This window comes from Oxyura jamaicensis, chromosome 14 (assembly GCF_011077185.1).
Source record: "Oxyura jamaicensis isolate SHBP4307 breed ruddy duck chromosome 14, BPBGC_Ojam_1.0, whole genome shotgun sequence".
Lineage (NCBI taxonomy): Eukaryota > Metazoa > Chordata > Aves > Anseriformes > Anatidae > Oxyura > Oxyura jamaicensis.
Genome location: NC_048906.1, coordinates 10,006,407 through 10,031,284, shown reverse-complemented (window position 1 = coordinate 10,031,284; position 24,878 = coordinate 10,006,407). Strand labels below are relative to the sequence as shown.

The 24,878-nt window shown below is 35.2% G+C and overlaps 1 protein-coding gene across 3 annotated transcripts in view; it reads right to left on the bottom strand.

The window, feature by feature from the left end:
• The window catches only part of SNX29 (sorting nexin 29), a 132,061-nt gene that overhangs the window by 8,939 nt on the left and 98,244 nt on the right, over positions 1-24,878 (bottom strand). For 2 of the 3 annotated variants that reach the window (XM_035339398.1, XM_035339399.1), the window contains exon 20: positions 21,319-21,458. In XM_035339398.1, the coding sequence (XP_035195289.1) occupies positions 21,319-21,458 (140 nt within the window). Of the gene's footprint in view, positions 1-5,808; positions 5,864-21,318; positions 21,459-24,878 lie in introns of all 3 variants that reach the window. The other variant, XM_035339400.1, reaches the window with a different exon arrangement.

Sequence of the window (24,878 nt, the reverse complement as noted above, 5' to 3'; positions counted from 1 at the left end):
TTTCACTTTTGCCTGTGAACTCCCCAGGAAGCTATTTCTCTCCTTGTCTCTCTAAGCTTTGTGGCTTTCAGCCACTTGAAGATTTTGGCATTGGGAAGACTAGCCAACTTTGACAGAGGACGTTTTATGACTTTGAATAGATGTTGAGCTCAACAGCAACTGAAAAAGCTGCTGAGGTATCACCTTCCCTGGTTTAGAAATAGATCAATGAAGCATTGTATGTAAAAATCAACATTATGCATGAATGGATACAGTACCAGAAGGCAGTGAGATGATGGAGAAGTTTATCTTTGTTGGGATACTCCAGCTTTGCAAGCAGCAGGAGGAGAGGAAAGTCTTAAAAGATACCATACACAACACACGCCTATGGTTCCTCCTTGCAAGATTACTGTATGGGCATGAAAAGCAAAGGCCTATGCTGATACAATGTGAAGACTATTTAGCCCTAAAACAGGTGATATACATCAATTTGACTGTGGTAACAGCAGCTCTATGGTTAGATATTGAAGCATTTTTTCCTCTTACACATACAGCTACCCTGTGCTTAGAAAAAGCTGGGCACTTGGGTTTATTGGAGTCCCCAGGATTTAGATTCATTTGACTCAGCTATAGCACTAACAGTAAAAACAAGATAAATTATTCAGTCTGCCTGACAATACAAACCAGTCCCATTTAATTTCCCTTTGGTCATACCTAGCTGTTCTCAATAACTAGTGCTTTGGCATTTATCTCCTTATTTCGTAGAAATCTTCTACTGAAAGACTTTAAAAGGAGTCAGACATCCAGAGCTGTTCAGTATATTTATGACTTGCCCAGAAACTGTATTAAGAGTAATAAATTAAATCTCTTATAAAGAATTAATTTATGAGTTCCTTCAGCTTACAAAAAAATCCCAGAAACAAGATATCGGAGTTAAAATAGACATGGATTAGTTAGAAACAGGCTTTTTGGCTCATTTTGCAGTCGCAGAATTAAATAATTTTATGCAAGCTGTTTACAAGAAACAGATTTCTATCATTTTCTACAGGGAACAGCAATCTCTGCAGACCCACATATTAGCAGTTCTCCTTCCCATATATCAGGCATTTCACTAAAACTCTGAAGTGCAATTGCATTACACTTAAAATCTTAATCTAAAAATAAACCTTCATAATGCTGTTGGTATAATCAACCTCTGGGGCACTGTGTAATTCATATGTGAAGACAAGATAAAAAGTGACTCTGGTCTGCTCTTGGAGACGGTGACATCAGCCATCCCAGTACAAATCCTTCCTGTAACTTCTGACTAAAACGGGATTATTTTAGCAAGAGTAAACTGAAGAAACCTGTTTCACTATAAAACAGATCTGCATTAGGACTTGGAAATCTGCAGCTCCTCTGAGTACATCATCATAGACAAGAATAGTCCGATGTTATACTTAGACCCAGTACACCAGTCATGCTGTCCCTGGGTTAGGGACAACTATTTTCTTTACTAATTTGTTAATGAAGTGAAGGGATATGGCAGGGAAGTAAAGACAAGCATGCATACCATTAATTTTTGTTACTAATGGATGAGTGCCTATAATTACATCAAGTTATTCTAGAATTCTGCTAACTTTTCATGGTTTCTGCTGTCATCACAGAAGTGCCAAAGCTATTAAAAATACATCATAAAAATAGCATCTGAAATACAACAGAATTCAATGGGCCCTGTTTATAGCTGGCAGAGTAACAAAGCCAAAAAACAAAGCTTCTGTATGATGTTTTGAATTTCAGTGATGGCCTGTAGCTAATTCATGCTGTTTTCACATAAGGGGCTGATGGCTGCTGAAATATTTTTCAGTATGAGTTCAAACCGGGAAAAGAAATAACCCACCTCCTTTTGAAAAACCGTGCAGTTAGGCATAAACAAACTTGTTATGGTCTGGATTAAAGCCAAGTACATGCACAAGTACAAAGACACCTCCCTCATGAAGATTATTTGCCTCAGTTATTTGAATGGATGCATCCATTTTCCCCTTTACCGTCAGCATTGCACAGAAAGGAGTATGAATAAGCTCTGGAAGACTGCAATGTAAGAGGTATAAACTAATTTTTCTAAACCACATTTTCTCAACTATTCCTTACAGTTTCCTATGTTAAGAGAAAGGAATAAAGCTTATATGTCCATCTGTCAGCTTGACTTTTGAAAAGTCTTTTAGAAAGACTTTTGTCTTTCTAACTCTTCAATATCTTCAAAATTTCTACTTTGGAACAATAATTCAACTTAATCTTTGGTTAAATTTGCAGTGAAATACCCATTACTGAATTGTTTTCTTGCAACACTCAAAATTTAATAATAACAGTAGGAGGAAAATTTTAAGTCATGTTGTTTCATTACTATATTATTTTTTTTAATCTGCCATTCTAGTAATGATGTAAAATTTACATATGCAGGTGTATTTTCACATAGCTTTCTGATTTGAGGAATAGTGTATTTTCAATACTTATTCTCCCCCTGGCCAACCACCCTCCAACAGATTCTTCAAGCACAATTGAACTGAGACGATGACATTTCAGGAGATCTGTAGCAAACATTACAAACTCATGTTTGACAGCTTAGCTTGCGATATTTCTGAGAATGGATTACATAAATGCACTATGCCAAAACTGTTTGCAAATGCCATTCTGTGCCAAAAAAGTGTTTGCAAATGTCACAGAGAACCACCCAATATGAAAAGGGCCCTTTGCTTAATCTAGAGTGATTGATTACTTCTGCACAAGGCCTGATCTTCAGGCTACAGAATACAAACAGTGTTTGACTGATGCTTGCTGTGCCCTACTGTGACTCTCATCAGCAGGAAATGAAAGCATGCAGTGACTTACAAGACTTGTTCCCTGTTTTTCAACATCGGATATCTTGAAAAAATAACATTTTCAATTCCAGAGAGCATCAAAAAGACAATTTAGAGATAAACAATGAGTATTTGGGAACTGAATAGAGAACACAGGTCTATTGCCCTGACTATAAGGAGATATAACTAACTTGTTAGGTCATGTTACTCAGATTCTGGTTCCTAAACAACAAATCCACTAAATCATGTTCTCAGTAAAGTATGCTGCTTTTGTATATCAAATACACACTTAATGGTCTGTGATTTCTTCCATTCCTCCACTGTTTAGAAAACCTTGGAACAAAAGTGAATTTTTGGATGGTCTGCATTACTGGAAAATATCTCATCAAGCTTCTTCTGTAATTGAATTCAAGATGAAAATGGCAAGTCACACTTCCTCTGAATGTGAGCAAAACCTATTGTTTTTCCCTGGAGTTATACAATCAGCTCTATCAGGTTCATGAGTCTTTAGTTCTGTACATCTTTAATATAGCTAATGGGATTATTTTTCTAAGTAGAGATTAGAACTTCTCGTGGATTTCCAGATGGAGTTGTCTAGATCATGTCATCCAGGCCCAACCAGAATGGTTTCAAGTGATATGTTTTGCCACGCAGATTGGTTAAAGTCAGCCAGAAGCCTTTCAGTTATTTTCAATGCACAGATTAAGGTTTAGAAATCACCTCATCCTTTGTTAGGACAGCATGGCTTCCAAAACTTCCTGAAGTGCCACAGTTGCATGAATGGTAACTAAGGGTTATGGATCCCAGAGCTCTCATACCCATCTGCACTTGCACACAGATTGCTATAACTGACCAGATGGTTTCTTACAAAACAACATGTTTATATGATTAGTTTCCAAAACAATTCATGGTGGCACACTTATTTCCTGCAAGAGACCTGCAGATGGTTCCCTTCCCCTACCTATGAGTTCTCCAAAATACATCTCCTGAACTAGCTGTTATGCAATCTTCCGCTACATATGCTGATATGTGACTGTGAATATCTAAAGCTGGCAATTTTCTTAAAATAATCTCCATAAAGAGAAACTTTAACAAGCAATTATAGATCAGCAAGTTCAAGTGCATCTGTAGAATAAATTTTACAGACTAGTAGGATTTTATAGAGGAACTCTTTGAAAGACACAAGTTCATTATTGAAGATTTATGCAGATTTGGGCCAGGGAGGTCTTGTTTAACTTGTATTCTTTGCCAATATAACTGCCATGTTGAACTAGGGTAATTAAGTGGCTATCAATGCATCACGTTTATAATTGTCATGAAGTCTGATATCAGATGGTACTAAGCAGGGGGTAATGTAGCTTAGTAGGCACGAAATTGCCTCAGGAAGGGGAAATTTTGTGAAAAGAACATTGTTCCAATGGATCAGAGATACCCGTAGGGTGCACATAAGCAGACATATAAAGCAGCAATGTACCTGAAACAGTCCTGAACTATCATGCAATGAATCACACACCATCCACTTTTACCACTATGTATTCATTCTAGTAACTGTCACTATAGAGACAATTCAGTGTATTCTAGGCTGCTGAAAAATTTTATAAATATATACAGAGAAAAAATTATCTTTATATCAAGTAAAAATATTCCATTTGATTTTTTTTTGCCAGCTTGCTGCTCTTTGATGACTTGGATGCTACGTAAAAATATGTACTAGGATGTAACAGAACATTCTGTATGTTTGTGGACCTTATATATAGGAAATTCTGTGCCCATTTTAAAGCATTAATAATATTTAGGATTTATTGAAAAGGGACAGAAAGATACAGCTGTGGTAGTTTAAAACAGTAACTCCCACACCATCATACAGTAGGGACAGCAAAAACATCTATGTATCTGTACTTCCTTGACTCTCAAAGTTTTGGCGTTATCTCAGCTATTAATTGACTTGCAAATTCCTCTGTGCTCCCCTCTTCTGGAAAAGTCAGCTCCAGTAGAACAGTAGGGCAAATTGTTACAGACAGAGAAGACAGCCAGGAAATACAGCGTCAAACTACCACAGGCACACGTCTCATTTTGTTTACTAGAGAATTTAGGAAAATTCATGTAATTAAAGAGGATTTTACTTTGCATTAGGAATATTTGGAGCATTTTATATATATATATATATAAATACATATATATATGTATATATATTAAGACTCCTACTCAAGTAATCATGCCAGAAACTGATTTACATTGTATGAAGACATAACTACACAAGCGCAAACAAAGGATGTATGAGTTTTGGCCAAGAGTATTAGACTTAACCCCCTTTAAAAATCATGTATATGTGTTGGTGGACACACCAAAAAAAAAAAAAGATGGAACTGATTATTATTATTTGAAGGAAAGAAAATGTGCTGTAAGATTTCTTGGCTATTCAACTAGAAATATGATCTATGGGCTTACAAGAAAGGTTTTTATCAATCCTGTAGAGGCTTCAACCTCTTTCAAATGCAAAAAGTTAAAATGTCACATTTGACAACTATCAGTCATCAGTAATTAATCTAGAAAGTTAACAGAAAGCAGTCTTAAGTACCTTTTTTTTTTATAATAGTATTTTCATGGTTATACTTCACAGCTCTCACTTATCATTCTGTATGAAAAATAAAATGAATTTATTTTATGCAAGGTTTGAGTATAACACTATGGTGTTCCACCTGGAGACAAACACAATACAAATAGCGTATTAACACACTGCAGAGCCTGCTGAACTGCGAATATACCTATCTCAAGCTCTCAATGATACTTAATTTAACAAAGAGAGACTGGCAAATTGAGTTGACAGGCAGACTTTGAAGCTCTGGGCAAGCCTGGCTGAGCGACACAACGTGCATAGATTCAGTGGCACACACAGCTAAAAGACTAGCAGAATGCCAGCATGAATCAGAGGTACAAATACAGTCAGAATCAAGCATAATACTGCATCTGGAAGAGTTACTGATTAGCTTACCTAGGTAAGCGTTCCAGTTTCCTGTACACAGTTCCATACAGTTCATACCTTAAGCCTAGACAATAAGCACAGTAGCCTGACACAGATGATATTACAAATATTTGAACTTTAAATCATAATAAAATTATCATCTAGATTTAATTTAGTGAGGATGCGTCTGTGCCCCACACATGAACATGCTTCTATTTTTACTCACAGTATATTGATATCAGTAAACTGTTTTAGATCTATGCAAGAAAATAATTTCTCGCTGATGAAATACTGATGTGGATTCTAAGATTATGGGATGAGTAGTGTATCTATGATGTTGCATGGGGGAAGAAAATCAAGATATAAATAGACAGAATCTATTGAATGCTTACACGAGCAAAAACTGATTCAAAAGTATGCAGACGATGTAGTTAGAAATGACAGAAGACTAGACAATATTAGACTAACGCAGAACATTTTTAAATAGTTTGAATCATCTTTTGCTGCTTTAGACGAAGGCATAAATATCTAACTCCAATTCAAAACATTTACTTGTGCATTTTTTAAGTTTCTAGAACTAAAAGAAAAAAATAATTTTACATCTTGACATCCTGATTTATGCTGACGGATTGCTCAGAAGCCTAAAATATATGCATGGCAATGTAACGTTTTAGAAATCTTAATTCTTACTTGAATACAAAGGTATTTTATTCATTGGAGATAGACGGATATTAAATAAAAAGAACTTAAAATTGTCTGAATAAAATTCACTTCATCAGCTTAGCTTTAGTCACCTGTTTTTGGTGATGCTATAACTTCACTAACACTTGGCCCTGCTTGCACATTCAGAATATGTTTAACATGACTGAAATAGTTCAGACTATAGATATAAAATTTAAATGTGACTTAAGCCATGTTAGCCACAATCAGTGAATATCGTTTGGTCTGGCTGTAATAAGCCAATGTTCTGGGGGGTGGGGGGAAAGCAACCTTATAAAAATACCACACCTGTCACTCCTTACTTAAAAGGAGTGAAATTATTTGCTAGGTGAAGAGAAAAGGCACTTCTCAAAAATATTTTCAGGGTATTAGAAGGAGAAAATTGGAGCTTAGACAGCTGAGGATTAAAGGAAGAAAGAAAGTTTTGTATTAGCAGCCAGAGAATAGGAACACTGAATGACCACCGAGCAAGTGAGATTTCTGAAGAGGAGGAATCGTTTCCTGACAATTATTTAATTTGCTCTACAAAAGGGGTAACAACTGAATGCAGAATATTTATTACACCAGACCTTTGCATACCGAGCTCTTAGGCATAGTTGAATCTTTATACCCAACAACAATCTTTCAAAACAACAGAATAGAAAATATATATCTTTTTTCCCCCATACCAAGGCTTATTTTCAAAGGAAAAATACCTTCTACATCATGGAGAAGTAAAAATTCTATGCCAACGGTGAACCTTTTCTCTATCTGTTGTTTCAGCTACCACTGCCATTTCCAATAAATGAAAACAAATCACAATGACTTAAATGAAATGACTTCTTTTCTGTGTGCACACAAACCCCAATAAAGGAAAACAAATCCCATAGGAGATGTTGTCTCCATGTTTCATTCTTTCCCACCATCTTCCTTTCTCACTTCATTTTAACATATATTCCCTTCATTCACTCCAACCTGCCTCACGCAGTCCCATGACTCTGTTACTTTTACTTTGCTAACTCACTCTTTTAATCCCCACCTTCTCCAGTTGTTTTTTTATATTAATTCACACCAACAGCCACAACACACTTTATTGCCCAACACTTCCCATCTATTCCGTTTGCTTCTAATTATGCCTAATTCTTCTCTCATCAAACTCTTAAACTCAGTCAATACTACTTAGCTGAGCGTTTACTCTGTTGCCCAGAAGTCAGTCCAACAGCTCCCCATCTAAACCAATTCGCTCCTGCATTTAACAACCTACACAGACTTATCTCCTCCAGATCAATTCACCTATTACTGCCCTCATTTCACATTTTCTTTATTGCAATATAGACCTCAGCTCCCTGATGACTCTCTCAGGTTTTCAACCACAGTGACCTCACTCAAGAGTTTTGGGAAGAAACCCTGCTGTTTGATACATTTTTATTCCACCATTCAAAATATACTTTGTGAAAGCTGCCAGTTTAAGACATTTCTGGTATACTTTGTCAGGCTAAAAACCCCTCCTGAAAGTTCTTGCTGGAAAAATCCCTGCAATTAACAGAACTGCTCCTGTGAACAACTGCCTACTCTTGCAAGGGACTTGCAATCTGGACTTCTCTGCTTTTATGCACTGTTGTTAAATTAATTTAAACTACAGCCTAGACGCTGCTGTGTACCCTAACATATGATACCTTCTTGTGTAAAATTCTGTTCCTATATGTCATTAATTTTATTAACCAGTACTAACAGACATAAAAATTGAGCATATTGGTACAAAACCACAATGCCTACAAGAAATGTACATTAATTATATACTTGAATGGCAGGGTAAGTTATATGACTATAGCCTGACAAGAAGAACTTTATTCTTTTATTCACTTTGGAATATCATGCCACTTTATAAAGAAAAGATTTCAAGATAGCTGCTGATGTTGCTGGAAAAAAAAAAATATTTAATACCTTACTGCATAATCAAATACTTTCATGCTATCAAGAATGAGGCCAGTACTTTGACATACTGTACACAATTACGACAGTATTTCTAGTATTCTGCTTTTTGTAGCTAGGATTGGAAGTTGACAAAGACCTTTCAAGAAGATTGGATCTATTGTTTATGAATGAGGTATGGGAGCTGGGTTTTGTGTTTATAATTAGAAATAGCTATTAACTTAACTAACCAAAGCCTTAGCAGATACTTGCCACTTTGGGGAATACAACATGTTTTCATACGGATGATTCATTTTTGTCACTGGGCTGTAGAATATGGTTTGATTCACATTTAGAACCAAAACTACTGATCTCACTAAAGGACTTCATCTATTTTCCTCAGTGTAATGGCTGTATGTCTAAAAACTTATTAGTTACCTCTTTCTACCAAAACAAGTGATCTCTGCTTGCATTTTAAATACCTGTCTCGCTCTACAAATCGATTTCATACCTATGTAAGATTATTTGAGAATGACAGTTTTATCTTACATTTTACAGTCTTATGTTGCATTTTTCTCATTTATTGGGCTAGTTTGCTGTAAAAATCCCAGCAAAGAAAATGGACAACTAATTGCATTGTTGTTGTGTTGTTTTTTTTATTATTATTATTGTTGTTGTTGTTGTTGTTTTGTTTTCAATGGACTTCAAAGGAGAATAGCTCTTTTGTCACTGCTGCCACTGGAACTGAAGAAAAATAAAAACAAGCCCTGACCTTCAAGAAAGGACTAAACTTTCCAGCCAGAGGAAGCAGAAAGAAACCGCTTCCCAAAAAAAGATACATGCCGCAGAAGCAATAATTGTCAAACACGGTGAAGGTGATGGACACTTATGAGTCACAGTCACTTGCATAAGTGAGACACAAACAATTCCTTTCCTATTCCACAACACTTTTCCTGCCTGTGATTACTCAAGGTTGGCTATCAAGAACTAGTGCTCAAATGTATTGATAGGTCTTTGAACTTTTTTTTTTTTTTTTTTTTTTTACTGAAGATGATTTACAATCTGGGCTATTTTGATTTCTCTGTAAAACATATTAAAGATTTGCTTTTATTGCTGTAAGTTAACCTGTACATCTGAGTACTCGGCCTTACAATTCCTTCCTTATTGACAGAAATGTGAATTTAAACTAAGAACTGAGAATTTTAAGATAGAAAAACAGGGATGGCAGAAATGAGTATTTTTGAAGGTCTGTTTTCTGGTTTAATTTTATCTTGAAAGCAAAGTGAAAATGAGAATAAATGCATTCTCTCTTTTCCACCCAGCCTCAAAATTGCAACTTTCTTTACTGGTTATAGACCCCATTCTTTGCTACCAATTTCAGAAACACCTGCTGCAACACAAATGCCTGAATATATGAAGCGTTCACTTTTTAACAGGGCCATGCATGGGACTTGTCACCAAGGAAACTGGCTCATGGCTGTGATGACACAACCTGAACTGGTTGAGTGTTCTTGGAGAAAAATCTCAACCTCTTCTTGCATTGCTACAAGTTAAAACTTACAGAGAGAAACTGCACAGACCAGGAAACCTCCCTCTTACCAAAGACTGAGTGAGTTTATTTGCAGGCAATAAAAGAACGAGAAGAGAAGGAAGAAACAAATGTTCTTGACAACGATGGCTCCTCTCTCTGAATGATCTTTCTCTACCAGTCCTGGTGTTAACCAGGAGGAAAAAGGATGAGAAGTGATGGCACACCTCCTGGGGCCAAATCAAAAAAAAAAAAAAAAAACAAAAAAAAAAAATTCAAAAGCATTTTGATCCACACAGCCCCTTAGTTAAACTGAGCAACTTCCCATCTTGACCTGAGTTTGCTACTCTAAGGAAAAAGGGTCTGCAAAATAATTGTCTTGTACAAACTGGGAGCCAAGAGTAATCAAGAGTGACAGAAGAGACATTAAACTGTATTTGCATGTTATAGAGGTGTTAAATTAAGAAATACTAGGTGAATTGATGATTTTATATTTTCATGGTAGGCAATCTGGCATTTTGAATTTCTCCTAGAGCCTTTTTTATTATCTGCAAAAGGAGGATGGAAGTAGACCCATCAGAAAATGTACAGCACATTTAAAAGCTCTTTGTAGAGCCCTTAAATTTTCTGTACCATTGAACATGCCTTTGTTCAACATAATCTGCATTTATTTCAGAACACAGTTCTGAGCGTTGAGTGTTTATAAAGGAAACAGATCTATACCAGTTAGGTCTGAACAGCAACACAAAGTCCCTTATGGCTGCTACTGTCAGTCTACTTGCTTTCAATTCTTGCCCCACACATTTTTAAACCATGAAATGGAGAGCATTTATTTTACATTTCTACACACGTGAAGGAAACACCATGCTACATCATCTACCTCATATGTTTCAATGTTTTTCCATACAAAGTGTCAGCATTGACTGTTTTAACATTGTCTGTTTTCTCAGGCAGCATTAAGCAAGAGTTCCTACTTTATTCAGAGGCAACTATAAAAGATCAGAAGCCCTCAAATGCTTCTAGTGCTGACTGAAGAGCATTCACTTCTAGTCCAGCACACAATACGTTATTCCTTGCAGAGGCACGGCACGGTAGAGGTCACTCTGAAGACACACACACACACACACACAAAAAAAAAAATCTACTTGATGGAAATACACTCATTAACACCTATTTTTGAGGCCTGTCAAACAATTCATAGGAATGAACTTTGCAAGAGCAAGCCTCACTGTCCTTATGGAGATGTTAACCAGTATAAGTCACAGTATTTGAAAGTGAAGTTGATTTTTTTTTCCCTTTATGGCAAGACTCAATAATGAAGACAAATACAACACACGAAACCTCTCAGTGTTATGGAGCTGCAGTATGACATAGCAGTTTTATTGTGCATTACACCAAGGTAAACAAACATTTTTTGAGTTTCTTAGTCCTGGAACAATATAACACTGAGATATTTCAGTAGGGTGAATTTAGAAGGATATGTTTCTGTAATACTTTCGACATTACCCATAATCCAGGGGAAAAAATTATTTCAATTGTACTCTGAATACTGATAGGCTTCTGCTGAGGATTGCCTTAAAAGTGAAACAGTGAGGAAGTGCAAGTGAAAGCAAGAAAGTCAAGAAAGTGTGACCAAGAGAGATACGCATTGGAACATTTTTTCATCTGAATAAAATCTATTTACATTTGGAACTGCTGGCTAATTTCTCTTAATAGGACCAACTGCTGGACAAAGAAATACAGCCTCTAGAAATGCTGCTGACAGGAATAAAGAACGAAAAGCTGAGGAGAGTTTCTAGTCCTTTTTCATTTAACAGTTGAGAAAAAGATGAACTATCAAAACAATTTTTAGAATATGAAAACATTCTAAATTTTCACTTCAATTAAATTTTGATCTGAAACGTATAGGATTATTGCGTTTGTATTCAAAATAGATCACATTGATAATTCTAGGCACCTTCCATAAATTATCAGTAAATAAGCATATTATTCTTCCCAATTAAAAAATGACATTTAAGCTCTCCTGAGTAGTTATTTGACTGCTAACTTCTGTAAAACTAGAAACAGCAGAAGCAAGTTGAACTCAGCAGGTATTTTCAGAGCTGATAGGTTCTTGGAATGTATCTCCACCTACAACAACTGTTTGAAGACCATGAACGCTGCTAATGGTATTGCTACGATAACTGTCCCAAAATTAGGGCATGGTAGACTGCAATCTCTTTGGCTGAAACTTGCGCATGTTAACTCTGATTATCAATAGAAAACCGTACATTGAGAAAAAAGGATTGATGGGGAAGACGTCAGTTCTGTGAAACTTGAAACAGCTGAAGTATCCCAGGCCACAGGGAGTTGGCACGGGGAATGCAGGGGGCATGAATGCAAATTTGGATTTTCAATTGCTCTGATGGCAAATAAGACTAAGGAGCTTTTCTGTATATATTTTTATCAGCATCCCCTTACTGCAAACTGCTCCTTAGGATCACAAGAGAGAGAAACAAAAGCAAGCAAAATATCTTGCTCATACAGGTGCATTCTTCTTCCCAGCACAGGTGGCACCTTCCATAGCTGTTTGAAGGATTTTCTATGCACACACTGACGTAAGTGTGCTGACAAAAGTCTCTAAAGTAACCTAAGATTTCATCAATAATGGACCTGAACTTAACCATAGCTTCCTTAAATTTCTTGTACATTCTCTCACACAGTAGAATAAAACTATATTATAGTTTGCAGAGGAAATCAACTTCCACAAGTAATTGACTTTTCCTAGCTCAAATTAGAGATGTTAACTTTAATAATTGGTTATTTCAAGACTAACTACAGTTAATAAAATGAATTAAGAAGTAATTTTGCGAATCTTAAGTCTGAATCAACTAGGAGGATGCAGAACAATTGTTTGCCATGTGGAAAAGCATAGCACAATTGCAAAATATCCTATTTGACAAAGCCTTGACATACTTTTGCAATGACTAATCAAGTTTCGAGTGTCCTATACATTAGAGACAGGATCAAAGTTTTGTTTCACACATAATATCAAACCCCAGATAGAACCTTCCACTTCCTCTAAGCACGCAGAGGGTGCTACAGAACTTTTCCTTTTTTTTTTTTTTTAAGCCACTATGGAAAAACTGTACTTGTTTTTCAAGTCATCATTTGTAAAAATCAAGGATTACATCTACTTCATCATCATTTGTTTGCATTAAAAATAGCTAGCTTTATAAACCCAAATGCTTCTAGGAACCCTTAAGTGCCACGTTTTCTCAGCACTTCCTTACTTTGTGCAGCCTCTCTTCTTTCAACTTTAAGCACTCTTTGTTTCTTTCTCCCTGCTTTTATATGCACCCTCTTTATCACTGTTTCTACTCCTCCCAATACATTTTGTCCTTCCTCTTTTTCCTCTAATGTTATCATGCCCTCTTAACTGCTTTGAACAGGGAAAGGAAAATTTAATGCATTTGTAGAATGCCATGTAACGCATGTCTTCAATGTTGATATGCGCAAAAAAATAAATAAATAAAAGAATATATAACATCATAATACTATTTTCTCATCTTAACTCTTACAGAAGAGATGAAAGTATGAATTCTGATATACTTGGACCAAACAATTTTTGCCCTACTTCTTCATGTTTCCCTCAGATCAGAAGCAGAGTTTTGATACTTTTTTTTTATTTATTTTTTTCCTGATGTCAAGCCTCATGAGTTTTTAGAGATTAAGAGACAACCATCAGTTACAAAGTAAGGAATGCAGAGAGCAAGAACACCATGAGACAACTATAGCTTTCTAAAAACAATCGACTCCAAGTATTTTAATTGTCAATTGCCACTGAAACATCCACAAAAGAATAGTACCTTTTTGCAACAGAACTTCCTGCATTACCTCAGCACGGTAATAAAATTTTAGATATCTAGGATATTTTTATTTCAACAATCATCAGTGCTTGGCAACAGTTCTATTGAAAGATAAATATTGTGTAATGTCTCTACATAGTTTGATGAGTAGATCAATCAATTAACATGGCAATAAATTAGCTTCATTACCATGTTTCAGGTATTATGAGGTGCTTTACTAATTAAAGTCACATATTTAAGCAAATGCTATTCCCAGTTTGTTCATGTAAATTATATTCCTCTTTATCAGAGTGCTCGTTTACTGTTACAGAACATACCTGAGATTTTCTAAAGAGATAATGAACTCTTTCAGTGCCAAGCTGGTAGCACAGGCTGGTCTTCAAAGGATGTAATTGGGTAAAAATTTTGCCACTGGCCACAACAGTTTAGAACCTATTATGTGAATACTGTCATTTACTCTATTAGAAGCCACATATACGTACAATAGTTTTAAGTGTCACGCCATTACCAACGTGTTGTTTTTTTTCCCCCTCCCTTTGTGGGGGGGGGGGGGGAATCAATCTATTCAGAATTGCATTTTAAACTTCCTTACTTCACACTGACATTGTTTTGCAATATTTCAAGGTTTAATTGTTTGCTTTTGAATGTTACTGTTTATCAAATAAACACCTGCACCACCAGCAGAACACTTGGGCTGCATATAGCGCAAATTTCACGGACAGGACATTTTGCTGTCTTATTACCAAATGCCCAAAGAACTTTCTGGCTGTACCTGCAGACTGAACATGTGCTACAGAATGAGCAAAACAAAATTCCAAAATAGAATCATGCTACTAGTATTTCCCAAATCACTCATGCAACTGAAGTAATACCCTGTTATCCCCACACACAGAACTGATGCAGCAATGCCATGTATCCTAACTACGTCACCTCAGTGAATACTCATCACTCCCAGAGTCATATCAATACCTGAAATCCAAGCTAACTTTTTCTGCAGAGTAAAATCATAAAACAAAAACTTCCCTGCTGGGTTGATGTATTTGTATGCACGTGTGTAGGCTTTCATTTAGTTAGATTACATATAGACAGTCCAGAATTCACTTAAGAGAAGGGATTCCTATCATTAAATGCATAGACTCTATATTAACTACCAGTTCTGCTATTTTACTTAAATGGTACAGAAACACAGCTTACAATTATTTTGCTTTCTCATAGGATCATCTTTTGTAGATTTTCATCCAGAAAGACTAGTTAATTAAGAGCTTTACTGCTGCTATAAATATATCAGTCCAGCTAAGAAAGTCATAAAGGGAGAAAATAATTGTAATACTTCAAAAACCTCTCAGTAGCTATAAATCTGATTTCCTATAAATCATAAAGCGAGGGAGAGAACACTGGAACATGGAATAACCAGATAAGATTGCAAAAGACATTTTTCACCTTACTTGAAATTGGGATTTAAAGTCCTGCAAAAGGAAAAGATACCTAAATGCTCTTAAACTTAAGGCAAATTAAGTTCCTTAAGTTCCTTAAACTTAAAACACTTAAACAGTGCCCATATCTGCTGTATAATAAACTAACCTCTCTTGAGAGACAAAGGTACTGAATGAAATATAACTGATAGACAAAATATTTTGAAAGTAACTTTGAAAACGGGAATTTTCAATTTCAACTCAGATTCGTTATCTATAGGAACCTTTTATGCTTGAAAGCAACATTTTAACACTAGCAGTGGTATTGTATAGCAGGTAACTTTTTCTCTCTCATACCTTCAATATACCAATTTAAATGCTCTCAATGGTGATGACACACTGACAGTTCTAAGTGAAATAAAGATAAGAAACCCAACAGGACAAATTCCTCAAACCACAAAGAAACATCTATTCTTCCACATTATTTGAACTTCCCAGCCGGCAAGACCAAAACCAGATACTTGACTTCCCACACTATTCAGTGCTAAATAAATATTATAGGAACATTTACAGGGCAACATCTTTGCTCTAAGTGGCTGAGTGGTTGGTACTGAAGTTCGCCTGACAATTCGAACCCATGATCACTCTACTGTTCTCAACAGAACTTTAACTTCTAGTAGGGAGGAAGCATTTACAAAATGAGAAGGAAGGGTAGAAATTGTGAATTTTCGACAACTTAGCTTGAAAGACAGGAGATTTAAAGACAACCAACACAAAACAAGCAAGGAACACAGATTTTGCTATTAAATACATACTGTACAGTGAAATACATACTATACAGTGAAGTGAAGACAACATATTTTTTGAACATTAGAATCTCCTAATAATCATTGAGAACTGATGACTGCTCTGGTTTTCAAACACCTCACACAGTCAACAGTTTGTAAGGACCTACTCTCGTCTTTGTTTTCTGATGATTTACTGAGTTAGTTCTCTTTTCTTTAAAGCGCATTTTTGAGGACTTATCAGGAGAAAACAAGTGTCCAATACTGTAGCTCAGAAGAACAAAGAAATAATAGCCATCTAGAAACTCTTTTAACATGTATCTGTAGCCTAGAAAATTAGATAAAATGTAAATACTCAGCACAGCTGATCGATGAAAATACTCACAAAATTGTATCTACACTATTTGTGCGTATGCTTTAATACAAACATATGCATTGCTAAAGCAATAGAGTCAACCAAGTGGCACTATTCTTATTTGAATAGCATTGCACAGCTAAAAGGCCTAGTATGTCTTAGTAGTTTCATGCTGTTTAGATTTTTCTTTGTTCATATGTAACATCTGTTTGACCAGCTGTTTATTTAACTAACTCTTCTTTGTGCAGTGTTTACATAAAACACAAATCAAGTTAAAATAGCAGGCTGAGATTTTGGGAATCACAGACTTACAGACTATTTAAGTACTTCTGGAGGTCTCCTAGCCCATGCCCCTGCATACGCAGTGTCACCTAGAGCAGCTTGCCCAGCACTGTGTTCTCTCAGGTCTTGAATATCTCCAAGGCTAGGGTGCCAACGACTTCTCTGGACAACCTGTTACAGCACCCCATCACTTTTTTTTTTTTTTCCTTTTTACTGTAAAAGCATTTTCTTATATTTCTTCTATTTCAATTTGTGCTTATTATGAGGATAACGGGTGGAAAGCCTTCACCTTCTGAAAAACAAGGACATTTGATACAGAAGCCACTCAAAAAGAAAAATGAAACACTACAACATTCTGCTGAGTTTGTTTTTAGAACTTCTTAGAGCTTCCTACATACTTGAAATTATATAGCCTATTACAATTTTTTATGCTTAATAATTTAAACTTAAAGGCTTAATTACATGTGTAGGGAATTGTGACGCTTGATTCCAAATATATATATTCTTATATAATATATGCATTTACAAAGATCTAACGTGTGTGACATTTTCAGAGAGACTGATAAAAATGTGATTAAAACACAAGTGTACTTGTTATAACAAGTTTTATTTATCTGTAACATACCAAACATGAGCGCAAATAAAGTTAAATTTAAGTATCAACAGACAGGGCTTCACCAGCTAGCAGATGCAGCAACCTAATTCAGCAGTGCCAATTCTTGATTTAGGTTTTGCTCTGCACAGACTCAAAAATTTAAGTTACAATGTCAATTTTATTATTAAAAAGAATGTGTCATTCAGCATGTAAACAGACAAATTAGCAGAGACAGAATCTCTTATTTACCTTGAGACATAACAGTGGACTATAAGGGAAATTATTTGACCAAACTTGTGACTGAGTTAATGCACCATTAAAACTGAAAAAAAATATACAAACCAAGATTACAAATAAGATTGACATCAAAAAGAGTACATTAATGACAGTTCACAGATAAGGAATCAAAACCAATTACATTTCTTTGATTAACCACTAGCATTTCATACAACAATGAAGAGAACTGCTAGCAAGCTGATTCAAATCATTTTACTGCAAACTGTTAACTGTATCTTCTGAGTTTCAAAATAAAATTAATTTATTTCTTTGTAACAGTGGCAAGCTATTTCATACAGATCAATTAAAACGTTTTGCCTCATCAGACCTGTGCCCAATTGTATGAAATTACTGCACTCAAGCTGGGGAAAAACCCCAAAGGAACAACTCACGACAAAAAAAACATTTTGCATATTTCATCCAGTGCTTAATAATCAGTGGATTCAGTTTTAAAGATATTTTGTTTTGTGTTCACCATCATTGTACTCTAGGAAGGAGATGAGACGTATAGTGATTAATTAAAAATAGGCTTGTAATTTCTGTCAATAGGATTCCTAATCAGACAGAACCTTTTTTATTTTTCACTGAAGTGTGGTCATTCGATTTCACAAAGAGAAGAATCTCTTTAAGACCATTTTTTATTATTTTGTATATTTCTTTACTTCCTAACAGACAGATCTAATGCCACAAGGGTTTTTTATGCATATTAAGACTGTAACTTTTTTCTCCCAGACTGACATGCCACTATTCTCTATAGCAGAGTTCAAAGAATAATATCAATGCTAACTCTTTCATTAAAAAAGATGTAACCCTTCAGGAACCATATGGTTACAAAGTATAAATTCAGTAGATCAGAATTATAATTTGTATTTACAATGTTTTGTATTAAAATATTACTAAAACTAATAGAAGAACTGCAGGTACATATGTTACCACTGAATAATTAAATAAACACTTGTCAATGTCCAGCATGTTCAAGGTCTCCTGTTGATGAAGCTCAAAATCCAGCAAGGAAAGACAATACTGGACAAGTTGGCAACATGAAGTAGAATGGAAATGCTTTTCTTACTTACCAGTTGTGCCAGGTCATGATACTCAGAAAATAAGGGACATTGAGAATTCAAATGATAGCCTAGCTATGATGATACTGTGATACTTTCTAAAATATGCTCCATCATTGTCTGAAAGATGTATGTATTATTTAAATAATTCTGTTGTAGCTGCACAGAGTATGATATCTCAGTAGAAATATGTATTGGAAAAAAAAAATAATCACTTTTTCTGCTGTAGATATAGTTATTTCCCTCAATGGCTAAAGTTCCTTTCCCAAATCCCACTAACATTCCCAAGGGAAACTATACAGTCTAGTTAAGAGAGAATGCTGACAGACCTATGACTTGAGAAAAAGCTCCAGAGAAATAATTCACAGAAGTGTATACAGAATCACACAATCATTTAGGTTGGAAGAGACCTCCAAGAACACCTAGTCCAACCTATATGAACAGAACCTTTTTGCCATATCTCAATATGAAAGAATTTTCTTTGACTTGATATAATCTATTGCTTCGATATGTTGAGAATTATGAAATTGCCAAATGCAAAAAAAGAAGTTTGAAGAAGAACTAAGAAGTAGTCCTCTTGCAACTTGTGGTATAATATTATCTGAAGATACTTAACATCAATGCAATGCATCACATTGGTGTTTACAAAGTGTTGTCAAAAGGCGTTGACAAATTTCCTTGAACAAAATTTCTTTCTTTAAAATAACTGCCTTGTTTAATACACAAAAATATGAGATCTAAATTCTATTTATACACTTGCAAAATGGCGTACATCAACTCTCAGAAAGCAAATTCATTCTTTAGGACTGAGAAATAAAGGGAAATTGTATTTAGAGTCTCTCAGCCTCTTCTGTTAAAAGCAGGAATGGAAAAACCACTGTTCTTGAAGTATCACTTTTCAAAGCAAAATAAAAAGATACGGCAATAAAATAATTCTCTAACAATGGTGAGATGATTAAAAGAAACTGAAAAGTAGTATCACTGTTTTTACATCATTACTATATTGTCTCAGTTTATGGACTCTCAGAATTATAATCTCACATAAACCACTATCATTTTGGTAAAAGCATGTAAATAATCCATCACAGTTCAAGTAATGAACTGCTACTATGAACGTGTTTTCATCAGTTAAGGCGAAAGCTTCAAATTAATATTTCTAACTAGAGTAGCCATTGTATTTCCTAACCTAATAGCTTCTGTTTTAAATTACTGTCCACTTTTCTCTTATTTTAATATTTGTTTTATTGCTGTCTTTATGAACCCATGTAATGCTAAGATAAAGATAACTACTACAGCAATTCAATGTACCCTTGGAAACAAATCATCATTTACTACAGTATCTTATACCCAACATGGCTCAAAATTTAACTTCGTTCAAAGGTTTTTCCTCCTCACTGGCTGAGGAGGAAAAACTAACTAGCCCTGACTTACAGATGTTATTCTGCATTACTGCTTGTCTGTGTGGAACTCAAGATTATTAATTATAATGAACAAAAGAAACTATGGGAACTTAAGTAACAATTGTTAAACCTCTATGTAGATACCATTCAGAATTTTTCCTGCTCTACATCTAAAACAACGAATTATGAAATGAGGTTGACAAGGAATTATCAGTTCACTACTTCACACAGCTATAGTTAACCATCTTAAAATTAAATATAATTGGAGAGGAAGAGCAAAAATTATTTGAGTTGAAACTTAAGTCACAAATGCATTTTGCATTGGCCCCCCTCTTGCTTAAAAACAAAATACAGCATGAAGCACAACTTTAAAGTGACTTAACAAAATGTCATTTATTGGCCTCTCAACTGGAAGTACTCAAAACCATTTCAGTCTTTAACAGCCCTTAGTAAGATTCTACAAAATAGACATCCTGAAGTTAAGTTTAAACTTGAAAATCTAAAACCCTGCATAAGGACATCAAGTAGTACAGCTAAGTACGTATGCTTCTACTGAAACATACTGATTTTAAATGGGTCTAGATTCTGCAAATTGATCCATCCATGCTTGCACAGTGCCTGTGTAGAGGCTTGTGACCAGCAAATTTAATATGTCTTACTATGTATGAATAGGTGTTCAGTAGATATAAAACTTGTACAGATTTACCGTACAGTATTCTAAAAAAACTGTTAGTGAGAGGAGTAAGTTAATGCCACTTGCAAAAACAATTTTGCATTAATATTACTTCTTAAACAGCTCTAAATATCATTTACAAATAAGGAACTATGTTAATAGTAAATGAAAAGATTTTAACAGATGATATCCTGATATGATTCTATATTAAATGGTTTGCTTTCAGATTCTTAACAGATGACGGTGTTAAACTATTTCTGGACATATTCAGTGCTAACATCAATGAAGTCAGAACATACATCAGCAGATTGCAAAGTTCAGCTAGAAAGAGTTCAACAGCTTGACTTTTTAATTTGGTAAGTACACTAACAGTGATCCACCCTCAATCCCCAAAATAAAACTGAACACAAAAACAGAAAACCCACACAAACAAAAGCAAAACAAAACTTAAAAAGCCAAAATAAAAGAGAATCAGACACTCTTGAAAGCTTTACACAGAGATTTTTGTTTAAAACCACCATTTAAATAAACAAAATTAGTACATATGTCATATATTCCTTTAAATATAACAAAAACACTCAAAAGCACTTATAATCTGAACAGGTGCCTTCTATTAGAAAAGCACTGTTTTTAAGATTTGGGAGATACTGGCAGTATATTTTAAATCGTGATGAAACAGGCTTAATATTTGTCTGACTACTTGACAGATACTTACACAAAAAAAGGCATCAGCTGAATAAGAGTCTCTTTTTTGGGATTGGCTGTGAATTCTGGCACAGTTTGAATAATTTTGTTCATTACGTTCCTTAGGTAATTTTGTAGCTGTTTGCGTCGCTCTTCTACAAATTTTGCATCCTAAAAAAAAAAAAAAAAGGAAAAAATATAAACGGTGCAAAGAATGTTTTGTTTTTGTTTTCCAATTCCATAATGTCACTGAATAGTCCTAATAAGTATCAAATTTGATCTGATGATGATCTATATATAGTATGCCTATAGAAATATGTTAGCAATATGTAAAAACAAATCAAAAAGCCAACACCTTGACTCTGCACTTGATGAAAGAAAATCACACAACCTAGTAAAAACCCCTTATCACAAAAACACCCACTGATGCTGACTTCTCTGCTTGGCAGAAGGTCTCTTCTACGGACTAAAATTCTTTTTGTAGTAGTAGATCTCCAGAAGGTACTACAATCTTAGCAAGGCAGTGCATAACAGTGCAACAGAGGCAGGGGCCATTTATGCAATCTCTTTTGAGATCCAGAACTACTAGTCTTTGCAGAAGGAAATACCAATTTATCATTCCCACAATTTCTTCATAATTCATACTTTTCAGAGACTGGGCACACAAACCCCAAAATGGATTCATATTTATCTATATTTTTTATTATTAATAAATCATTATTGTCTTACAGAGTTTTCATACAGTAGATTGTTTTTAAGGACTACATCACAATTCCCATAAAAATGTTTTATTGATGTTTCTATAGTATTTTAGATCCCAGTATTTTATAAGATATTGGCCCTGATAAAGAAAATAATTCTATATACTCCACATTCTGCTGAGTGACTTACAGATTAAAAGCATAATAGATAGCACAGCTCCACATATCCTGGAATTTACATCTAACTTAACTTCCTGTGAGGATTCATAATTACAGTGAACTACAATATAACATCTAGGCATATATCACTCTCACAGAGGACTATAAAGGTTTCCAACAAAATCAGGTGCTGCCTGGTTTATGCGGAAGCCAGGAAGCTGTATCTCAGAAATGCAGGCACTCTGATCACCTGGTTTAAATGTCAGAGTATGTTCTTTAGGTACAAAGCGAAAATTATTATTAGACAGCTCTCATAGGAAGACTATTTTCTATAAAATGTGTCTGTCCAACCTGTGTTATTTGTGTAAGAAATACTATTGAAATCTTTTTTTGTTTCTTGCAAAAAAGTGACAACTCACCAATAAAACACCATAAATATGTTTGATATGCTACTGAAGAATTTGAGTGTATTGAAAAGGTACAAGTCATGCAGGTCGGAAAATTATTCCTTCCTTAGGTTAAACAGACCAACTCATCATCAAAGCAGGGAAGCTCCTTAGAATTCAGGACGATCACCATAGAGTTTCTAGAACCCTTACTGACATTTTCTTCTTATCTCTCATTAGAAGCTAGCAGGAACAGCAATATTTTTAAAGAAAGAAGAGAATAAATCTGAATGACATTTCTCAGTGTAGTATTTTAAATTCATAGAATTACAAAAATCACAATGTTAACTAAGGCACATTAGCAAATATTGGCAACCAAGACACATTCTATAAAACGCTTAAACTTTTTTTTTTTTTTTTTTTTAGCTTCAACATGCATTTTCTGTCTGATAACTATATATATGTTAGCATTTTGGAATTTTAAAAAACTTCCATTAGTGCAGCAATCTACACAGTTCAGCCAAAGCCTTAGCTTAGACAAGCCTTTGACAAGTGGGTGACATTTTTACTATTGTCATTATCTCAGTGTAGTATTAAAACAACACAACAGATTTTTGATTCCATTAAAATCTTAAAATCAGGGACAAATTATCAACTGAATTCATTACATCAACTGTTTTCTTAATCATTTGGATAAAAGGCTAAATTAACAGAAATTGACACAGGAGGACTCCCGTTGCTGTGCTTATACTCCATAGATCCTGTTTCCCCAGACTAAAATCTTCGAACAAACACACACCATCATCTTCGCATCCCTTTCCCAAGTTAAGTTATAAAACACAATGCACATAAAGCTATCACAGAAATACTATACGAATCCTGTATATTAAAAAATAATCCCAGTTTTAATGATGTAAGGAAGTCTTTGCTGCTCGTCTTTTATTTGCATACAAATATTTAACAACATGTAATTGTAATTACTGTAAGGTATAACTGCTGAAGACATTCATCCCTACAGGTTTCAAAAAGCTAGTCAGTGCTCGTCTTTAGTTAAGCTCACAAAACTCCAAAATACCTCTTGTTCCTTCTGTTTTCTAGGTGTGAACTCACATTGACATCCAATCCTGTTTGACATTCTGATGTTACATTAATGCATGGAAGAATCAAGATCAGTACAGAAGTAAAAAAACAAAACAAAGCCCCACAACTATGAGTTATATAGTTTGCTATTTCTTTTCTAACAGTCACAATGTTTTTCAGCAACAGTTTACTACACACACATGCACACCCCCCACACAAATCCTGTAGCAAATGCTTCTGATATTAATTGATTTACTGAAATATGAAGAGCTGAAGAAGCATGAGAACTCTTGGAAACCCATACTTAAAAGAAAAATCTGCACTGCTGACACTTCATGCAATGTGCTCCACTGTCACTCCCCAGCCGAGTACAGTTACTGCTCAAAGGAACAGAGCAACAGCTTGCTTGCACCCCGCTGCACTGACGAAGTCTGGACAAGAGTGCAGAACAGAAGTCTATACAAGCTGTTGGGAAACGTTAAAGTAAAAATTGTAATATGTGTCACCACGTATTAGAATAAAATAAAATACTAATAATAAATAAAAACAACCCTAATGCAGTATTTTAATAGGTAGTTGATACAGATATCTTTTTTTCCCTCTTTTCACTAAGATTTGCATTCCTATTGATTCCTTTGACTAGCTCAAGAAGCAGCCTTGCCCTCCATATCTTTTCACTCCAAGGGTTTCAAGCATCACATTGTCACGTTGGTGGGGACACTGATTTGCTACTGCCAGCTGCATGAGGCAGAAGACAGGACAACATTGCATGTCGCAGGGTGTCAAGCACAGGAGGTCTCAAAGAAGAAAACCTTTGTGGAACAACTTAGTTCTGAAAGCTTTAAGAACAGGAGTAGCAGTGATGTTTGGCCTGGGAGACCGTTCCAGGTTTGGAGCGATCCCTTTCCCCTGCTCCTGATGGTGTATACTAGATGTCTAAGGAGTATCACTTTGCTCTGCGAGTTCTCTCCCAGCACAGACACAGCCTCAAGCCTTGAGTCCTTCCAAAGAACCAGCCTCATCCCCCACAGCGCTTTCTTGGTTCTCCTTTTATCAGTTCATTCAATGTTGTTTACAAGCCCTCAAGAAAACCTTTGTTTTATAGTACTGCAATCATTAGCTGTTCTTCAGTTCTTAAGGTTTTTTGGTCACAAATTCTCAGCAACAGTATTTGCAGTGAAGTCATTGCAATTATGTTAAAATTTGCTCTTGTGCAGAAGCTGCTCTTTTTTAGTCCCCTGTGTGTGCTGCACATGTATTTAAAC